At 38.4% G+C, this 21,967-nt stretch overlaps 1 protein-coding gene across 7 annotated transcripts in view; it reads left to right on the top strand.

Moving 5' to 3' along the window:
• Positions 1-21,967, top strand: part of CARMIL1 (capping protein regulator and myosin 1 linker 1) — a 306,964-nt gene that overhangs the window by 165,677 nt on the left and 119,320 nt on the right. For all 7 annotated transcript variants that reach the window (XM_070777554.1, XM_019985895.2, XM_019985894.2 and 4 more), the window contains 3 exons: positions 3,848-3,923; positions 9,561-9,649; positions 11,001-11,095. In XM_070777554.1, coding sequence (XP_070633655.1) covers positions 3,848-3,923; positions 9,561-9,649; positions 11,001-11,095 — 260 coding nt within the window. The remainder of the gene's footprint in view (positions 1-3,847; positions 3,924-9,560; positions 9,650-11,000; positions 11,096-21,967) is intronic.

Here is a 21,967-nt window from a genome sequence, read left to right as displayed (position 1 = left end):
TATTTTGCTTGATGAAGTATCTGTTTCGATCTTTCTGCTCCTTTAAAACACTTGAGTTGTTTCTGTTTATGGACTTCTAAGAGTTCTTTATACATTTTGAGCAACAAGTCCTTTGTCAGAAATGAGATTTGCAAATATTTTCTTCCAGAATATGGTCATCTTACCTTTCTTTTAATAGCATCTATTACAGAGTAAAAGTTTTTGATTTTGATAAAGTCCAGTTGATTTATTTTTTTCTTTTATGGATCGTGATTTTGGTGTCAGATCTAAAACCTCTTTGATTAGGCCATTCTTTGCTTTGATGACCATCTCTTCTGGGATGGTAATGTGTTTCTCATCTAGAAGGCTCACTTCCTGTAAGGATCTTTCCTGACTGAAGTCTTTTCATAATTGTGTCTCTTATTTGCACCGTAGGGCTGCATATTCGCTCTATAGCAGAGGGGTTATTTCACTCTATTATAGTTGCTTTTATTTTTTGCTAAGCTGTGCTAGGTGGTGAGTATCACAAGGGGAGGGACCATTTTGCCATGTTCATTGTTGCCTCAGTCCAGTGATTCATGCACAGTGGGTGGCACTCATCGAACAAATGAATGGAGTTGCTGGGCATTTTCGGGTTCCTGTGCCTTTGTACGTTGTTGTTATTGTTTAGGCACTCAGTCCTGTTCTACTCTTGCGACCCCATGGACTGTAGCCCCCCAGGCTTCTTTGTCCATGGGATTTTCCAGGCAGGAATACTGGAGTGGGTTGCCATTTCCTTCTCCCGGGCATCTTCCTGACCCAGGGATCGAATCTGTGTCTCCTGCATTGGCAGGCAGATTCTTTATTGCTGAGCCACCTGGGAAGCCCAACTTTGCACATCCTGTTTCCTAATTACTCACAATGCTCTATTTCCCTTTCCCTGACTGGTTGGCTCCTCCCTATCTCTCAAACCTTGCAGACCCTTCCCCATTTGCTCCAGGCTGAAGTATTCATGTCCTCCAATGGTCTTAGGGCACTTGGAACACGCTCGCTTTTTCTGTGGTGCTGCAGATAGCCGAGGTCTTTCCACCACTGGAAGACAAAGAGTTGCTCGTATTCGTCACTTAACCCTCAGAGCCTAATATCCCTACCCAGGACTCAGCAGTACTCAATAAATGTTTATTGAATGAATTATGATGTATATTTGTCTTTTTCTAATTTATTTTTGACATTAAAAAGCCTAGGCATTAACATAATTTAGAGAAACGTTGTGGGCAGACCACGCCAACACGCATGAGTCCCATCATTTTTGTAGACAGTTTTTGCTATAACAAAGTTTTATACCATCCATAGGACATAGTTTTATAATTCCTTTAGGTTATGAATATGGATCATTATAGACAAATTTGAAAATATAGTACAAGATTTGTGTTCAAAAAAATTCATATCATCTTTAATGCTACCACCCAGGCAAGGTGTCTGCATAACATTTTGCTGTACTTTTCTTCTGGGGGGAAAAAATGTGTCTATATTTGTGAGCATTTATGTCTATTATTTTATATGTCATTTTTACCAGTTACGCTCATTGACTCTGATCACACAAATATGCACCTGGAATGCTGTGTATTTTTAAAATTGAATCTTGGACTCCAAGCATTTCTGGTATCATTAAGAATTGGATTTGACTTTGAGTGTAACAGAATATTTTCAAGGTTTTTACATGTCATATGTAGGATGATGCTGCCTACCCACTGCTTAACGTGAAACCTGATCCTGTTAATGATGTGCCCTTTAACTCCTGAAAATGAATTCATTATGACAAAAGCCAGCTGTACTTCAAATCTCATCAGGTGACATAACACACAATAAAGAGGTTTTGAAGCCTAGTCTCTACTTGACATTAAGTCCACAAAAGGAGATGCAGTGAGAATGATTTGCTATCATTCCTGAGTGATGAAGTAAGGGAGAGGACTCTCAGATAACATGGGCTTTGAGGGCCCTGTATTATAAGGTGGAATTCACTCTGAGAGAAGCTACAACTGTCATTAGACATCAGGGAGAAATGCCGAGACTTGTTCTGAGCGATTGGTTGGTGGAGAGAGACGAGAGAGTGGAGACCCTAAAACCACTATGGCAAGGGTAGTTGTTCTTGTTTTTTAATTTGAAACTTGTTTATTTTAATGTAAAACTTAGCAAGTTTAATAAAGTGGCTTTTTGCTGGAAAAGATGGCATAATTCTTTGGCTTTTTTTTTTTTTTTTACCACCTGTGGATGCTCATTTCACCTTTTAAAGCAAATCTGATGAAACTACACACACGGGCTTTAGAAGCTGGGTTTTGACTGTAGTGGTGTCCAAAGGGACCTACATTTTCACTGTAGGTCTCTTAGCATCTGTTTCTTCATCTGTAAAATGCAAACAATAAAACCTTCTAAGGTTGTTTTGAGATTTAAATGAGTTAGTCTATGTAAAATGCCTATCATGGGGCCTGGTACCTTGAAGTTTGAAAAAATAGTGATTTTTCAGCTGTCTTTCCACCTTCTGCCTTTCATTTCTGTTTCAGTAAAAATTTGTGCATTTGCTACTAGTGATGCCCTGAGGATAAAATTGGTATTGCTTCCCTGTAGCCAAAAATCTAAAGAAGACAGGGACGTGGCTTTCAAAGAACTTACAACCTGGGGTGATAAGGAATAGATGTTTAAACATCAAACTATACTATAAGGCAGAATAAAATAAATGCTAAACAGAGGTGTAAATAATGTGCTGGTGGTGGTGACCTAGGGAACTTATAGAGGAGAGGATTATGATATAGGCATTGAAGGATACATGGATTTTCATAGCTGAACACAGCAGGAAAAGATAATTCTGATTGTGAAACTGCATGATATGTTTGAGTAGTGAATTGTCTGCTTTTTGGCTTGAGCATGAGTGAGGGGCATGTTGTGTAGAGGTCAGGCTGGAATGATAGCGTGGTGGCTGATCTCTGACGCGAATAGCTTCACTCCATGGCTGAAGAACTTGTATGAAGCGTAAGACAAAAAAGCAAAAACCCAAGCGACAGAAAAACACTTGGGCTATCTCATGTGTATAATCAGTACTAAGAACTGCAAGAAAGATACCAAATGGTTGTAGGATGCTTGCTAATAAGCATTGGGGATCCCATCTGATGTGACTTATTTTAAGACTGGTACTGTCCTTGCTTGCCATATAAACTCCTCTAGCCAGAGAGCATATGATATACTTGATGAAGGATTTATGAAGGAGCAATGTAAAGAAATAAGAGTTGTTAGTATGGAATTGGGAGAAGGAATGGCAACCCACTCCAGTACTCTTGACTGGAAAATCTCATGGACGGAGGAGCCTGGTGGGCTGCAGTCCATGGGGTCGCTAAGTGTTGGACATGACTGAGCGACTTCACTTTCACTTTTCACTTTCATGCATTGGAGAAGGAAATGGCAACCCACTCCTGCGTTTTTGCTTGGAGAATCTCAGGGACAGGGGAGCCTGGTGGGCTGCTGTCTATGGGGTCGCACAGAGTCAGATGCGACTGAAGCAACTTAGCAGCAGCAGTATGGAATTAGACATAAGCTATCTCTTAGAGCAAGGAGGGTCTCTAAGCAAACACTGCTACCAACCTCTTTTCCTTTGGAAATAGAAATGAGAGTCCATAGAGGTAATTTATCTTCAACTTTAAGGAATTCTGTTTATATCATTCTGAAGGTCTGTCCTAAAGTATGTAATTATTGTTTAGGGGTTGCAATAGGTTTAGCTGAATGTTGTGCTTGTAAATAATAGAAATTAACAAGTGGACTTTGATGTTATGGATTAAAAATCAGACATCAATATGGCTATTGTAAGAGATGTTCATATATTTTGTTATTTCCACTTCAGGGACTTAATACCTATAATTGCTGCTCTGGAATACAATCAGTGGTTCACTAAGCTGTCCTCTAAGGATCTAAAACTGGTAAGTAATTGAAGATGTTGCTTAGCTTTGCTGAATTTCAAAAACCTGAAAATTATAAAAAACAAAAAACAGACACATATTTGTTTTTCAACGATATTGGTGAGCTGAATACATGTTATTTCTAGGGAAATATGTTCCTATAAATGATCTGCAGAACATTTTACAAAGTTTGTAATGGGAGATGCTTCAGAAAAGTACTTCCTCATGTTTTCAGCTGCTTCAGGCAATTTTAGATGATGAACAGAAAGGCACATTTAGTGGAGCCGTCTGTATACCCTCATTCCACTGGCAAAAACTATTAAAGTTACATTTGCACAGCTGCAAATAACAGATTTTATGTTCCTATCTTGCATTCCATCTCCACAAAGCTTCCCTTTCTGAGAATTTAGGAAAACATTACCAAGGTAGAGTTGGTCTGGAGCTTTGATAGCTAACATTAATTTTCTAGATGAGGTTTTGGGCAGATTTACATGTAAGCAAAATGAAATCAAAGTGAAATCTGTTAGTTTTTATAAGACATGGGGGAGCCAAAGTTTTGGTCTGTTTTATTAGTAGAAATAAGATGCTCTGTTGGGCTGTTTTGTTTTTTTTTTTTTTTTGTCCCCACAATTTCAAAGCAGCCATTTGGACAGAAGCTTATCCATGAGTTAGGTTTCTGCTGCTTCATTTGAGCATGGGAGATAATTTAGATGTTTTAATGGAGACTCTTAACATTAAGTCTCCAACTTTCAGAGGTGATAGAAACTAGGGGGTTAAGCTTTTCTGAGTGATGGGCATCTAGGTTGCTTCCATGTTCTGGCTGTTGTAAATAGTGCTGCAGTGAACATTCAGGTACATGTATCTTTTTGAATTATGGTTTTTTCAGGGTGGCATATGCCCAGTAGTGGGATTGCTGGGTCAGATGGCATATCTCCATAGTGTTCTGCATAGTGACTGTATCAATTTACATTCCCACCAACAGTGCAAGAGGGCTCCCCTTTCTCCACGTCCTCTCTAGCATTTGTTGTTTGTAGATTTTTTGATAATGGCCATTGTGACTGGGGTGAGGTGATAGTTCACTGTAGTTTTGAAGGAATGGAGATGCAGACGTAAAGGTTTTGTAGATATAGTGGGGGTGGGTGGAAAGAGGATGGGATGAGTTGAGAAAGTAGCTTTGACATATATTACCATGTGTAAAATAGATAGCTAGTGTGAAGTTGCCATATAACACAGGGAGCTCAACCTGGGGCTCTGTGATGACCTAGAGGGGTAAGTTGGGGGGGGTGGTGGTGGGAGGGAGTCTCAGGAGAGAGGGGAGATATTTATGGTTATAACTGATTCGCATTGTTGTATGGCAGAAACCAACACAACATTGTAAAGCAATTATCTTCCAATTGAAAAATTTGAAAAAAATTTAAAAAATTTCCAAGTGAAGAGATAAGATTTGGATTGAGACCTGGATCTGTTGAAAGTGGAAGGTTGAGATTTCCTGGTGGCCAGTCTGCTGAACTTGCCTGGGGTGTGAGTGGCTTAAGGCGTTATAGGTATAAACTTGGGTGGAACTCATTTGGGGATTATTAAGAGCCAATGTGGTTGACAGTAAGAATGTGGGCTTAGAAACAAATCTGGGTTTCAGATTTGGACTCTTATTACAGGGCTATGTGACCTTGGATACATTATTTGATCTTCCAGGGCCTCTGTTTGCTATATCCCTGTTACTGGGAGCTAATTGGAACTCATGTCTTATTTATCTCCATTCAGTGGTTTATCAAAGTACGTGGCTCATAGTAGCTACTCAGTAAAAGCTGGTTTAATCAATAGATGTCAAATGACTTTTGTTGAATGAATGAATGGACACAGCAATGTAACTCATTTGCAGGTTATTGAGATGAGTCAATTTTATTTATATATATAAAATATATAAAATTATAAATTTTATAAATATATATATATATAAATTATTATTACATATATAAATTATATATATATAGTGGCGGTGCTCAGTTGTGTCTGATTCTGTGACTCCACGGACTATAGCCAGCCAGGCTTCTCTGTCCATGGGATTTTCCAGGCAAGAGTCCTGGAGTGGGTTGCCATTTCCTCCTTCAGGGAAACTTCCTGGGATTGAACCTGTATTTCTTGCTTCTGCATTGGCAGGCAGATTCTTTACCTCTTTGCCACCTGGGAAGCCCAAATAATTTATATGGAAGTTCTAACACAATGTCTAACGTACTACAGGCATTTCACAACTGTCAGCTGTCATTGCCATCCTCACAGTCAGATTAGCAAAGAGGCTGAGAAGTGAACAAATGGGGGAGCATGAATTATGGAAACTGTATCAGCTAAACAGGCGGGTGTCAGATCAGTGATGATGGAAGTACGGATGGTGACCCCCAGGGAGTGAGTGAGCAGACAGCCGTGATGGGAGACCTGGAAACAGAAGCCTCTCATTTGCTGTTTGCAGGGATGGGGACCGTTTGCAGGGCTGAGCCAACAGAGATTGCAGGTGTGCGAGGGGAGCCATTCGAGGAACGAGAAGTAGATTAGCCCGGGGATTGTGGGATCAGAGAGAACAATGCTTTGCTACCAAGTTAGTTTTCCTGGCTCATTCAGACGTTCACCTAAGCCCGTGATTTTCAAAATGGGGCACAAGAGAGCTCTGAGGAAGTTGTGGACATCCCTCTTTAGGAAGTTATCTGAAATCACTGGTATCAGGCCATTCGAGCTGCTGTTCTATCGTTACTCCTCCCAGGCAGCATCTCTTTTTTAAACGCCTTAGGTGTTTAGGAAAGAAAACACGCACGTAATTATTTCAGTCTTGGCCAGACAAAGCATGTACGTGCTTGTGTGCTTTTTTGGATGCCCTGGGATGGTGGGAAGTGGAAGACAGGATTTGAGGATTACTGCCTTCTCTGCTTTTCTACTAACAGACTTAAACACAAAAATGAAAATGTGTATATTTTTAATGCTTAGCATTTAAAAATGAGAAATACTCTTGGGGATATCTCTCTGCAAGTTTTCAAAGAGATTAGCGGTTTTTCCATGTTTGTTACCCAAAGGTACAAAGGAATGATACTTTGCCTTTGATGGCTATTGCAGTATGTAATCTGGGAACATTTCCTAATACTTGGTTTATCTGAGGCACAGGAATGCATTGCACCTTCTTCAGCTTTTTTAAAACACAAAGTGTAAAAAGAAGGGACGTCTCAAGTTATATGAATTCTCTGGGTTATTAAAACTGCTTCTCGCACAACAGAAGTCTCCTGTGCTTACTGTCCCACAGGAAAAATGTGACTTACATGCTTTATGCTGATCTTATGAAGTCTGTTAGCAGTCACTATTCCAAATTTAAGTAGAAGGATAGAGGGTTTTTTGTTTTTGTTTTTTGTTTTTGAAGATATGCCAAATACACAATTAGGGCCAAGGTTCTGGACTCATAAAATCTCAGTAGAATGGGGATTTTGCTCAACTTTCTTTTTTATCATTTAGGTAAGTCAGTGAGCATCATTAGGTCTTTTAAAATCTTTTAAAAATTATGTGCTTGGACCAGATACGGGATGTGGTTCCTCTCAGTTTCAAACTTCCGTATTTGTTGTATTTTGGACTAGTTCATTTGTAATTTTATAGTAATTTCTCCAGTTTTCATGCTATACATTTGATTTTAAAATAAATATAAGCTCTTAGAGAGTTATCATATTGTTAAAAAAAAAAACTTTTCCTTAAATCTGTAAACAAAGTGCTGAACATGCAATAAGACATTTAGGGAAGACTACTGTAATGGTAACATTTTCTTGGTGTCCAAGTTTGTGTGTGTATCTCTTTAAAATATCCATGGATATTCTTTGTATATAACAAATATATGCAAATAACACTTTTCATGTAGTTGGCATTTAATAAAAGGTAGCAAAATTAATGTAATCATGAACGACTTATCACACGTCTTCCCTACTGGCATGTTGAAGAAAAGTTGGACACACTTTTCCTACATTTTCTTTAATAAATTTTAATTACAGTAATAATTTCCAATGAGTAGATGAAAGCCTTGCTTCACAACTCAGCTTTGGTAAATTACTTTTCTAGGTGCTCTGAGGTAGCCCTGGAAAGGTGATGATACTATGGATTATTTCTGGAAATTAGAATAATCTTCACAAAAACATGTCTGAGTAATCACCTTTTATCATAACACAGAATAAGATCATTTCCTCTAGTTGTATATTGTAAGGCGAAGAATGGTACTAATAAGGGGTCAGCATTTTGAAAATCACCACCGTCAGCACAATATAAATTGCAGGCATTGGGTCACTTGGAATTAATTTTCCTCTCCCCTCATCAATCTGTGGGTCACATTAGAAACCCAGGAATAGTATGAAGGCAGCATTATAAACCCAGAGGAATCAAGCAGGACACGAGAATTATAAAAGCTTTAAATTCTGTGCCTCTTGGTGGTTTTCCAAGTCATTTTTCTAAAGGCTACTTGACTGGAGAATTTGTGCTACATTTTATGCTTTTCCAATAATGGTTAAGCCAGTTGGATATTCATGATCTGATAAAGAACTATAATATTTTATGTACTATTTCAAGAAAAGAAACTGCTCTATTGTATGCTATACCACACAAAATGATTTCTCTCTCTCTTTTAATAACATAAAAGATTTAAAGAGACCTTAAGTTATGATGACATTTAAAAATCACTTTTCAATGTCTGAATAATTTTAAGGTCAGGAGCTACCTTAAGTTTAGTTTTGGAATAAGGCAGGATATAAATAAATATAAAGCATTAATAGGTAAAAATTTAAAAGAAAAAATTATGCACGGTTCTACCAGGGCACAACTCTTGATTTCTCATAGTCCCCTCAAGACTTTTTGGCTGCATATATTAGCCATTTCAATTGCTGTAATCTTTATTAAACACTTCATTTTAATTATGTATTTTCATTTAACATTATATCCTAAGCATTTAAAATATTTTGAAAGACGTGAGTTTATGACTACATAATTTTTTAAAACATGAGCTTTATTAACACGAGATGATTAATTATTAAAGTCTTTCTTATTCCTTACCTTAGTTTAGAGATTACTTACTAGTAGCAACATTGTAACACCTAACATTTATCAAGTGGTTATTCAGCCTCTCTTTTAAAGTACATTAGGTCTTTAAATGTTATCTATAAAAAGAATAATAATTAACAGCTTTTAATGAAATGCACATAGAGGGCTTAGCTCAGGGCCTGGCACATGACAAGAACTCAGTAAGTAGAGTTTCATCATCAGCCTTATCACCATCATCACTACCACTCAGTCTTTGGTTTTTATTTTGGGTATCACTTTCTTGGGGATTTCTTTTGGTTTTCCCAGGATTGCATGAAATCTATGTGCTTATAGCACTGCCAACATGCCTATTTTCCTGTCATAATTGTGTATTTCCTTCTTGTCTGATTGCCTTCTGGGTGGTATCTTTGTGAAGTCAGGGACTTTTTCCTTTATGTTGTTTTGTTCCCTGAATCTTCATCAGCAGGATGTGTAGGAGTAGTTGTCAACTCATAGGTTGTTGATTGGATGAATGATTTATTGAAAACTTTGTAGCTGCAAGGATTTATGATGGTGAAGTGAGGTCGTATTCTGACTTACGATATGGTCAAAGAATATTTTCTGTTACAGTCCACTGATGTCTGTGAACAGATCTTGAGGGTGGTGAGCAGGTCCAATCGACTGGAAGAATTGGTGTTGGAAAATGCTGGACTTAGAATGTGAGTATTTTCCTGAATGTATGAATGTGTTGCTGTAAAACATTTTGCCCTTTCTTCTATAATTAATACATGGTTTTGAGAAAAAAGTTAATGATATCACCTGTATAGTGTTTTCTCGTCTTAAAAAAAAGTCCCTGTGATCCCCATCATTATTACAAAGTTCAAGGATTTTATCTTCTTTTGTGGTGTGTCACATGGTATCTTTGAGGGTATATAAGGATAATGCTTAAGAGCATGGACCCTTGGGTCAGATGCCTCATGTCTTTGGGCAAGTTGGTTCAGTTCTCTGTACCTCAGTCTCTTCATTTTTAAGTTGGTGATAGTAGTGCTTACTTTGTAGAACTATGGTTGTAAGGATAAATGAATTAATACAAGGAAAGTGTTTAGAAAAGTTTCAAAATCTTTCATATTAGAGATGCTATGTGTTAACTTTTACTAGTACCATTACTCATAAATCGTAGGAATAGTAATGGCACATTTCATAGGATGTTACTGTTTGGCTTTGATCTGTTTCAGCCATTTCTCTCCCCTTTCAAATTCACACTTAAATAATCTTCATCTAGTGTGGTTCAGTAACAATACCCAAGCCTTACTAGGGGCATGGGACTTTGAACCCGCTGGAGTAAAGACGTCACTGCTACTAAGTGAGGAGGCTTGGCAGTTTCATAGTCATAGCACGTAACACATTATTTTAAGTTAAACACACCTAAAATAGTGCTTTTGACTATGAGGTGATTGGATGGCATCACTGACTTGTTGGACATGAGTCTGAGCAAACTGGGAGTTGGTGATGGACAATTGACATGCTGCAGTCCATGGAGTCGTAAAGAGTCGGACATGACTGAACAACTGAACTGAAAATATAGTGCTAGCAAATATAGCCTTCAAATTCAACAACAATTAGGGCAGTCACTTCTGCCTTCCTGTGTATTGCATGAAATTAAAACTGATATAGGGAATAGCCTATTGTGATTTTTGTGAAAAACAATTCAATTCAGGATTTAAGTCACAGAAGGGCCAAAAGTACTATTAATAGCATTCTTTAATGTATCTTTAAAGGAGCAATTATACATTTTTCTTTGGAATGAGGTTCGGACTGATCAAGATGAACCATATTCTGGCTATGACTTTATGGATTCTCTAATGAGGAAATGTACTCGTGAACATAGATTGATTCTTAACAAATATGATATATAGATTAATTGTAAAGATTGGTTCTTAACAAATATGATATATAGGTTAATACTGTAAAGGCTCCTCCTTTTTTTAAATTTCACTGTAGCTATTCTAGCATTAAATTTTCTAATTGAGTCGTTTTACACATTGTGTCTTAATGTTTGTTTACTTGCAGAGATTTTGCACAAAAACTGGCCAGTGCTCTAGCACATAATCCCACTTCGGGGCTGCACACGATTAACCTTGCTGGCAACCCACTGGAGGATCGAGGTACTGTAGCATTTACATGACTGTTGATGCCAGAACTGTAAGAGGATTAGGGAGTTTTCATTTAGCCATGCCTGTGAATAGTGTGTCTTAGTTGTAATTATATTATAAATGCTCTTGTTGGCTTAAATTTTTTCCAGCCTCTGGTGAAAATACTCACGCTCCTGTATGATCTTACAGAAAAATCCAAATGAGCTTTTTGGCTGACCCAATATGATTGTATCAGCTGATGAATAGTTTTTGGAATTGATCCAAGTGGAAAGGAGGATATTATTTTTTAAACGATTGTATTGACTTTTTCTTGCTGGGTAGCAAATTACCACAAACATGGCAATTTAAGATTACATAGATTTATTATCACACAGTGTCTTTGGGTCAGTCTGGGTACAGGTTGACTGGGTTCTCTGCTCAGTATCATGAGACTGAAGTCAAGTCAGCTGGGGTTTATTTGATCTGGGGTCTTCTCAGGCTCACTGGTTGTTGGCAGAATTAAATTCCTGAGGCTGTAGGACTAGGTCATCATTTTATTGCTCCTTGGCAGTCAGGGAGCACTTCCCGTGCCTGAAGACTGTGCTCACGTCCCCACCACGTGGTCCCCTCCTCTCCCAACTTTACTGTCTGCCTTGCATTCCAGGCCAGCAGAAGCACAGCTCTCTGATGCTTCACTTTCTTGTAGACAGGTCACCTGTTTGAGTCAGACTCCTCCAAGACAGTCTCCTTCTTGATTAATTCAGAGTGGACTGATTAGTAACCTAATCACAATGTGATATCCTACCATATTCCTTTTTTTCCCAGTTACTTATTTTGTAATGGGGTATAACCAATTAACAATGTTGTGATAATTTCAGGTGAACAGCAAAGGGACTTAGCCATACATATACATGTATCCATTCTCTCCCAAACTCCCATCCCATCCAGCCTGCCACATAACATTAAGCAGAATTCCCTGTGCTATATAGTCAGTCCTTGTTGCTTATCCATTTTAATTTTTAATTTTTTTAGTTTTAAAAATTTAATTGAAGGCTAATTACTTAACAATATTGTAGTGGTTTGTTATACATTATCCATTTTAAATACAGCAGTGTGTACATGTCCATCCCAAACTCCCTAATTGTCCCTTCCTTCTATCCTTCCCAGCAACCATAAATTCTTTCTCTATGTCTTAGTCTCTTTCGGTTTTGTAAGTTCACTTGTATCATTTCTTTTTAGATTTGTGATAACCCATCATGTTCTTTGGTCTACCCCACACACTTAAATTATGTAGGATGTATTTGCCAGGGATAGGAATCTTGAGGACCAGCTTACAGTTCTGCCTATCACAGATGTCTTTTAATTTTTAATGAGATTTGAGTGTGAGAATAGAGAGGAGTTGAAGGACTAGATTTCATGAGGAGGCAAAAGAAGGTTTTATTAGAAGATGTTTGCATGAGTAGAGGGAAGAGTGAGTAGCTTTAGAAAGTGAAGCCTGAGAGTTTGAATTCTCAGTAGGAGAACACTGATGGATGAGATTTAAGAAGGAGTAGCTTTATCTCTAGAGGGGATACTTTGTTTTCATTGTGTATTTATTACAGATGTTTTCCAGCATTGTTGACTAAGGGCCTTTCATCTCGGGATGTTATATATTTGATGAGGGTTAATTATTAAACTGAGCTGAAGATCCTGGTATAGATACTCAGTTCTGTATTTTTGTTCCTGTTACTGACATTGTTCTTCATTGAAAGATACCCATGTGGCATCCAAGGAAACATTTGAAGAGGAACTTCCTAGCACCTGAAATAGTGAATCTAAAGGAAGGTTGAGACTAAATTGGAAAACTAGATCACATGAAAGACACTCTCATAGGTGTAAAAGGCAAAGCTGAAAATACTGGAAACGTAACTCTGGAACAGGAGTTTCTCTGGGGTTTTAGTATTTTCTTTAGGAAAAACAAGTGTTCTCTCTACTAGTCAAATGCTACCAAGAGGTGACTAAAACCATGTAGATCACCTTTTATAGACAGTAGGGCTGTTTTGCTTTTGTTTTTAGGATGGAAGGAACTCAATCATGTTTGTCTCCTGACTGGACAGAATCAATGATTATTAAGTGCTGGTCGCTAGGAATGTGAAATCCAGAGTGTAGTAAGGGACACTCCTTGGTCATCAGGGAAATGCAAACTCAAACCATACTGAGATATCACCTCACAACCAGTAGTTGAGCTATCATCAAAATAAGTGTTGGAAAAGATGTGGAAAATGGGAACTTATGCATTACTGGTGTGAGTGTACAATGGGGCAGTCTCTTCGGGTGCTGTTTAGCCAAAAGTCAAACACAAATTTACTCTATGACCCAGCAATTTCACTCTTAGGTGGTCCCCAAGAGAGACGAAATGAATGTCCACTCAAACACTAGTGAATGAGTGTTAATAGAAGTTCATGGTTGCCCCAAAGTGGAAACCTAAATGCTTATCCCTGGTGGGGGGATAAACAGAATGTGGTGTATCTGTACCGTGGAACCCTGCTCCACAGCACAGGAGAACGAGGTGCTGGTCCTGCTGTGACATGGGTGAACCCCAAAAATATATTTAGGGAAAGAAGAGAGACCCCAAAGATCTTTCAAATTATTTGGGCTTGGGAGGCTGAAAGTGAAGTCACTCCATCGTGTCTGACTCTTTGCAACCCCATGTATTGTAGCGTACCCGGCTTCTCCGTCCATGGGATTTTCCAGGCAAGAGTACTGGAGTGGGGTGCCATTCCTTTCTCCAGGGGATCTTACCCAGGGATGGAACCCGGGTCTCCCGCTTTGTAGGCAGATGCTTTTAGGGGAAGAATGAGTCTGGGGCTCTTTATCTTCCTGTGGTGTGCCTCGTATGCCCTGAGGCGCAGCCCTCCTGGACAGCCTTATCTGTTGACTCCTCATCTTGAGTTTGAACTCCTGAGATAGCAGTTCCTTCCTTCTGTTGCACTGGAATTAGATATGGATGTCTCTGTACCAGCCTTACTTCTCATTCCTCCTCCTTGTCCATCATTCTCTTGTAATCTCCTAAGACACACCACACCTAGCCCAAGACCTTATATGCAATCAATAAATATTTTCTTTAAATTGAATTTCACTTCATAATAGAATTCCTTTTTTTGTCACTTTTAAATTGGAGTTGAAAACCATGGTGAAGTTTATCAAGATTCTTTTGTGCAGAGTCAGAACCGGTGTGGAGAGATGACGTGTCCCCGCCTTTTCCTCCACTTCCCTACCTGTGTGACCTGATCCTTGTACATCTTTCTCCTACCTGCATTCCCAGGTGTGAGAACCAAGAATCATTCCAAGCATGTTTTCCAGAGCTTCACACATAGATGCGGACTCTCCAGGGTGTTTTCTGCTCACTTACACTCAAGCCTTGACACTCCTGAAAATATTTTCTCAAACTAAGGCTTTCTGTGTTTCTGCCCCTTCTAGATTCCTTCGTTGCTATGTTTGGCCAGAGCTCTTGGACAACTGCCAGCACCTGTATTCCCCACCTTTTTTCCATTCTTTGGACTGAGCCTCCTGAACACAAATTCTTTACAGGCTTTTTTTTTTCTTCCATCCAGGCTAAATACCTAAAGATGATTGGTAGCTTTTCTGCTCCTGGATGGGGAGTCCACAAGAAATCCAACTGAATGTAAAATATTTATAGAGACTTCAAAATAGGGGAAAATGGTCATGACTTTTGTTTCTGAGCTTTTCACTGAAAAACAATAAAAAAGCATGGGGGGAGGAGTGTGCAGTTGAATTGTTTAGTCTGTAAAAGAGGCCAAGCCTGGGAAGATTATTTACAAGGAAACGCAAAGAAACACAAGGCGGTTTGGCAGCCTAGAATGCTGAGGAATTTAAGTACCAAGTAGAATTTGATTTTTGCACCTGAACCATCCTCTCAGGGCCTTATTTGGAAACTCTCAGAGCGGAAGCTTGGCTCCTTGCATTGTGATATGAATGTTGATGCAGCAAAGCCCTGATATTTACAGCTCAGCCTCCCCGTCAGGCTTGTGCTCAGAGGACAAGCAGCCTTCTGTTGTTAAGGGGCTGCTGGTGGAGGAGGTTGAAATATGATTTAGTAGGAGGGGGGTCGTGTGTACTGGCAGTGCTTCCAATGCTGGATGCCCTGCTCGTCGTGCTCTGCAGGAGCCCCACAGGGCAGCGAATGGACCACACGCATTCATGAGCTCTTCTTATCCCAGTTGCAGGGCCAGCCAGTTCCCCAGCTTCCTCTTGGCCTCCTAGTCCTGTGTGTTTTCAGACTGTAGGTCAAGACCTGGTAAGCATTTTAATAAAAAGAAGAAATGGAACACAATAGAAAATATCAGAGTGCATTGTTCAGGAAAACTGGGGTTTTAGTTTTTGCTTATATGTCTATGTGCTTATTTTGGTATGAGCTTCCTGTACCACAATGTCAAATCTCTTTCTGTATGTGGGTCATGGTAGAAAAGGCTTGAAACTCCCTATGCTTACTGCACTTTATTAACTAGCTCTGTGTTGAGTCCTCTGGACTGACCTGGTGTCTGAACCAGGGTGTTCCGGTCATCGCCTCCTGACTAATGCTTTGGATCTGATGACTTTTTGGATTAAAGTGGAGTGTTTTGGGAAACAGAGCTCTTCTCTCTCCACTCGTTTCACACACTTTCCTTCTCTAAATGTCACAAGCTCTGTGTTCCAGTCTCCCTGGTTACCGTTCCCCGTTCCCCTCGATTTTATGATCTTAGCCTCGTCAGGAATGTCTGTCCTGATTTCCTCCCCTCACTTTATTCTAAATTGGATTATTTTGTTTAAAGATGATTTAGAATCCTGTCTTGAAATGTTTTGCTTTTGGAAATGTTGACCTGATGCACCCAAGTTGTTTTTTTGCTGACCATCTCGTGGTGGCTCTGATTTGATCTGAATAAGACAAGACAAATGGATTCTAGAAATGCTGCTTACATTTGAGGGCAGGGTAGATCCTTCATATTTCAGTGTGTATCAGTGGGTTTTAGAGTCAGAATATGTGGGTTCAAATCTGAGCTTCTCCACTTTTCATCTGAGTTTCCTTGGACAAATTACCTAACTTCTCTATGCCTCAGATTTCTCTAAAATAATAATAGCACCTCCCACAAAAGGGTGTTTTAAAGATTAAATGAGAATACACATAAAAGCCGTAGGAATAGCAGTGCACCGTGTCACATACTGTGCACTCAATACGTGTTAACTTTTACTGCCACATTTGACTCAAAGAGTAGCCTTGTGAAGTTAAATAGTGCAAATGTTGCTCTCCTTTTATGGATCAGGAAGCTGTGTTTACATAATTTGGAAAAGCTTACAGAGTTCTACCTAGTACTGATTGTTCAGACTGATTGTTCATGAGTGATCAGTCAGTCAGTCTCTTCTACTGTCTTTTGGATTTTCTGATTTGGCTGTCTCCATTTCCTATGGAAGTAAAAGGAAATATTTGTGTATGAGATTTGGAAAACATTGGCTTATTCCACAGCATGTCGATATATTTTCTTAAGCACTTTGATATTTAAAGATGCCAGGTTTCTATGTGACAGCTATACAACAGAAAGTACTTTTCTTTAGAGTCATGATTTAGCCATATTTAACTGATATCTTTGTGTTTACAAAGTGTAAAACAATATTTTTAAAACTGCATAGATTTAGATTTTAGGGCATTCAAAAGTTAAGTGTATTGACTGTTTTTTCCCACTAGTCTTTTATTCCTGTATTCCTAGTTCTTCAATCTCTTCCTCTCAACTTTATCTTTGAAATGGAAATACTCCATCATGTTTTATTTATCTTAAAAAATATTTTATTATTTGTTTTGTTTATTTTTGGCTGTGCTAGGTCTTCATTGCTGCATGCAGGCTTTCTCTAGTTGTTGAGCAGGGGCTACCTGTGTTGCGGTGTGCAAGCTTTGCACTGTGGTGGCTTCTTTTGCTTTGGAGCACGGGTTCTAGGTATGTGGGCTCAGTTGTGGCACACGGGTTTAGTTCCTCCGTGATAATTGGGATCTTCCTGGACCAGGAATGGAACCTGTGCCCCCTATATTGGCAGGAGGATTCTCAACCACTGAACCCCCAGGGAAGTCTCTTATATTTTTTTTATTTAGTTAGTTTTCTTAGTGTTTCTGAACTCTCCAGGGAAGCCATTGAAATTAGTAGAAATCTAAAGATTTTAACTTTCACCTGTGTTCTGACATCTACAGTGTTCCAATCTATATGCTTTCTAACAGCCAAGAAAGAGTCATTTGTTTCCCTGATCATGTTGCTAGAACTCCATGGGCAGAATTTTGTAAAATTACCAATATTATGCTTTCAGTCAACAAGGAGAAGGGGACAACAGAGGATGAGATGGTTGGGTGGCATCACTGACTCAATGGACATGAGTTTGAGTAAACTCCGGGAGTTGGTGATGGATAAGGAGGCCTGGTGTGCTGCAGTCCATGAGGTTGCAAAGAGTCAGACACAACTGAGCAACTGAACTGAACTGAATCAACAAGGACCAACTTTAAACCATTTTTTCCTTACCATGTGAATCACACAAATTCTAGGATATTAAAATTTTAGAGTTTTATATGTAATTGGGTGGCACTAGTGGTAAAGAACCACCTGCCAATGCAGGAGACCTAAGAGACACAGGTTTGATCCCTAGGTCAGGAAGATAGATCCCCTGCAGGAGGGCATGGCAACCCACCCTGGTATTCTTGCCTGGAGAATCCCCATGGACAGAGGAGCCTGGTGGGCTACAGTCTCCAGGGTTGCAAAGAGTCAGACATGACTGAAGCGACTCAGTATGCATGCATGCATGTTACTGTCATAGAGTTTTAAGTACATGCCTGATTAATGGGGTAAAACAGCAATGTCAAATTTAATTTCCTGTCTTTGTGAGTTAATAACTTCTGATTCCAAATTAAAATTCTAAACATTTTATAGTTACTTTTTATTAGTCATAAATATTTTGAAGCAGAGAGAGCTATAATGGTTTCCATTTTGAAAGGAGAAATAAAAATTAGACCTTTTTTTCCTTCTAAATTTGGCACAAACTAAAACAAAAATAAATTACAGGAAGGGTTATTCATCCAGTAAAGTCTCCAGATGAAAGCTGTTGGTGATAAATTTTGTTTTAATTCATAGCTCTGAAGGCTGTGTGGCTTTATTTGGGGGGCAGGATTGAATAGTTTTTGCCAGAAGTTAAAAAGTCTCTTCTGTCCTTTCTTAGTGGGGGAAATGTTTTCTCGATGATCAGCTTCTTCCATGGCGCTATTTAGTAACTAACTTCAGGAAATACAAGGCAGGTGAATTTTTTTGTTTTTCCTAAGATTTTGGCTGCCAACCACTCTCAATTTATTCTTGTTGCTAAGACCCCATTTCTGAAGTCTGCCAAAGTGGAGGACTTTTTATTAAAAATGAATTCAGTTCTTTTATTTTTGAAAAACTGAACAGTAACTGACCTCATTTATGCCTTTCATTCCATTAGCACTTAGCAAGGGTATTTCTTAAAAGAGGAAATAGAATGTATTTATGATTTGTGGATGCCTAGGAAGCTGAAACAAAACATTTTGTCGAGAAAGAACTTAGTAAAACTTAGTCTAGAATTAGAGAAAAAAATACTTTAACCAGACAGTCTTGTGTTTGAGCCTTTAGTCCTCTTTTACCTTTAATCCTGCTTTTTTCATTTAAAATAAATGATCAAACATGACTTTACTTACCTTTATTCTAACTTAGGAGCCTCACCTTTTATTGCTTTCATTACTTAGGGTGTGATAGTTCTATTTCTAGAGAAAAGTAGTACTGTTATTATTTATTCCTTTTTAAAGGAAAGTTTCTGATTAAGGATTGAATAGAATGGTGGATGTCCTTGCATTTGGTTGTAGGCATTTGCAGTTTTATGTGTTGAGTAGAGTTCCATGTACTACAGAGTAGGTTCTTATTAACTTTTTTTTAATAAATGGGTGATTCTTATAAATTGGAGTATAATTGTTCTGCAATGTTGTGGTTGTCTCTGCCGTGTATCAGCGTGAATCAGTCAAAATTATATACATTTCCCCTGTCTTTTAAGTTTCCCTCCATCACCACTCCACCCCTCTAGATTGTCACAGGATGCCAGGCTGGGCTCCCTGAGTTAAACAGCAGCTTCCTGCTAGTTATCACTTTTACCCATGATGGTGTCCTTTCTTAATTTCTCCTATAGTTATCTGTTCTATACAGGGTTGGTCAAAAAGTTTGTTCAGGGCTTTCTGTAAGATGTTATGGAAAAACCCAAAGGGCCTTTTTGGTCAACCCAATATATGGTAGCGGGTATGTGTCAATCCCAATCTCTCAATTTATCTTCCCCTTCCCCCTTGCTAAATATACAGAAATTTTAAATTTTAATGAAGTCCAACTAATCGATGATACCTTTCACGGACTGTGTCTTTAGTGTAGTATCTAACAAGTCATTGCCACCCAGTCATTTAGATTTCCTCCTCTGTTATCTTCTGTACCTAAGTTTTCTGAAGTAACTTGTATTCAGTGAAGTATAATGTATATTCATAAAGGTCTGTAAATTCCAAGTTTAGGTCTTAGTGAATTTTTCCGAAGGGAATGCTGTCACGCAGCCACCATGAAGGTCAAGAAGTAGGACGTTATGAAAATGCACGGACTTGTCTGTGTATTCTGCCTTCTGTTACGATAGATTAGCTTTATTTATTCTGGAACCTCACCACTATAGAATTATACAATGCATACTCTTATATTTGGCTTCTTTTGCTTTTGGTTGTGGAGAGGTTTTTAATAGTAGATTTATTATTTTCTTAGATAGGGGATGTTATTTCTTAAGTAAGTTTTGCTAAGTTGTATTTTTCAGAAGGATTTCTTCTGCAGTGATACATTTTTTGATCTGTAGTTTTTTTTTCTCTTACACCCTTCTGTTCCATTTGTAGTGTTTGTAGGATCTCTTCTGGTGTTCTGTTTTCATTTCTGATTTTAATACTTTGATCCTTCTCTTTCTCTCTCTCTTAAAGTCTTGCTGGGATCTATTAATTTTATTTTTTAAGAACATACTTTGTTAAATTTATTTTATGACTGCTTTGTATTCAATTGAGGTCTTCCCTTTGTTATTTCTTTCCTTCTGTTTATGGAGATGAAATGGGGATTAATTTATTGTTGCTTTTTAGACATTGTGAGGTGGATACTTAAATTATTAGTTTACAGCTCTTCTTTATTCACTTGTGTATTTAGAACTATAGACTTCACTCTAAGCATGGCTTGAATTGTATACCCCAATTTTTTTTTAATTTTATTTTACTTAACTTTACAATATTGTATTGGTTTTGCCATATATAAAAATGAATCTGCCACAGGTATACATGTGTTCCCCATCCTGAACCCTCCTCCCTCCTCATACCATCCCTCTAGGTCGTCCCAATGCACCAGCCCCAAGCATCCAGTATCGTGAATCGAACCTGGACTGGCGACTCGTTTCGTATATGATATTATACAAATTTCAATACCATTCTCCCAAATCATCCCACCCTCTTCCTCTCCCACAGAGTCCAAAAGACTGTTCTATACATCAGTGTCTCTTTTGCTGTCTCGTATACAGGGTTATTGTTACCCTCTTTCTAAATTCCATATATATGCGTTAGTATACTGTATTGGTGTTTTTCTTTCTGGCTTACTTCACTCTGTATAATAGGCTCCAGTTATTGAATCGTATACCCAATTTTTGATGTCTTAATTTAAAATATTTAAATCAATTCATTTTACAAGAATGTATTGACTAAATATCAGACCTCTCCCCTCTTTGTAGTTAACACTATGGTTTAGAATATTTAAATCTCTAGACATACTTTTAATTAAAAAACCTTTTTAACAGTACTTAATCCAGTGATTGTCAGACTTGTTTGGGAAATGCTGTGGGAGACAGGCAGGGTCTCCCAGTACCTGCCATCCTTGGGGAAACACCCATCTAAAGGCTTAATCAAGCTGAATGATGTTTAGTTTATTTCTAGAGTAGTACTTATTACTTGATAAAATTTATATTTAATTTGGGGTTATGTGATAGGCAGCAGCTAGCACGGTAGTTCCTTACTGTGGGTAAGGAGAGAACTGGGGTCTGAGAACCAGTCTATGGGACCTTACAGTTAATACTGTTTTAGGATGTTTCTCAAAACATGCCCCTGGGGAGGTCATAACTCAGGTGAAGCAGGGGGTTGGTTGAAGGCCCTGTAGGACATACATTGATTGTTTATCTGTTACTTACTTCCTCCCAGAAGAGAGTCTACACTCATTGTAATCCTTAGGTGAGTGAGGGAGTTTTCACAATCTCACACCCTGATCATTAAATTTAGAAACCACTTGATTTTTAATACTGTAAATTCCTTGGGAGTTATTTTATGTTTCCAAACCTACCTTCAAGAAGGTAGGTTAAAACATGCTCTGATGCTTTGTCTAAGGTTGTTAGCTGTAAGCAAATTCAATACTGGAATTCACCTGCTTAAAGTAAAGCTGTTATCTGAATAATGCCACATTGTTTTTCTTGACAATAATTAAATAGTACACATCCGCCCACCCAGAAGAGTGATCAACTCATTAAGACAGAGGCTAAAAAGAAAAGGAGGGGAAATGACATCACTCTTTCCAAGACTATTTGCATTTGAAATAGCACTCTGAAGAGAGGATAACACTTAGTCCAAAGAAAAGCATCTCTACTGGTAAAGTTTTGATAATTATTATGCCTTTCTCTTACCCTAGCTAGGAGAGAAAGTAAAGGAGGCATGATAGTAGATGACTAGAAAACAACTAACGTTAGGAAAAACAGGCACTTAAATTGGAGTCAAACTTAATTTTCAGGCATTGTAAAACAAATGCAATCCTGACAACTTAAAAATTCTAATGATCCCTTTCTTTCCTTCCT

The sequence above is a fragment of the Bos indicus genome, chromosome 23 (genome assembly GCF_029378745.1).
Source record: "Bos indicus isolate NIAB-ARS_2022 breed Sahiwal x Tharparkar chromosome 23, NIAB-ARS_B.indTharparkar_mat_pri_1.0, whole genome shotgun sequence".
NCBI lineage: Eukaryota > Metazoa > Chordata > Mammalia > Artiodactyla > Bovidae > Bos > Bos indicus.
This window is presented reverse-complemented; position numbering and strand designations above follow the sequence as displayed.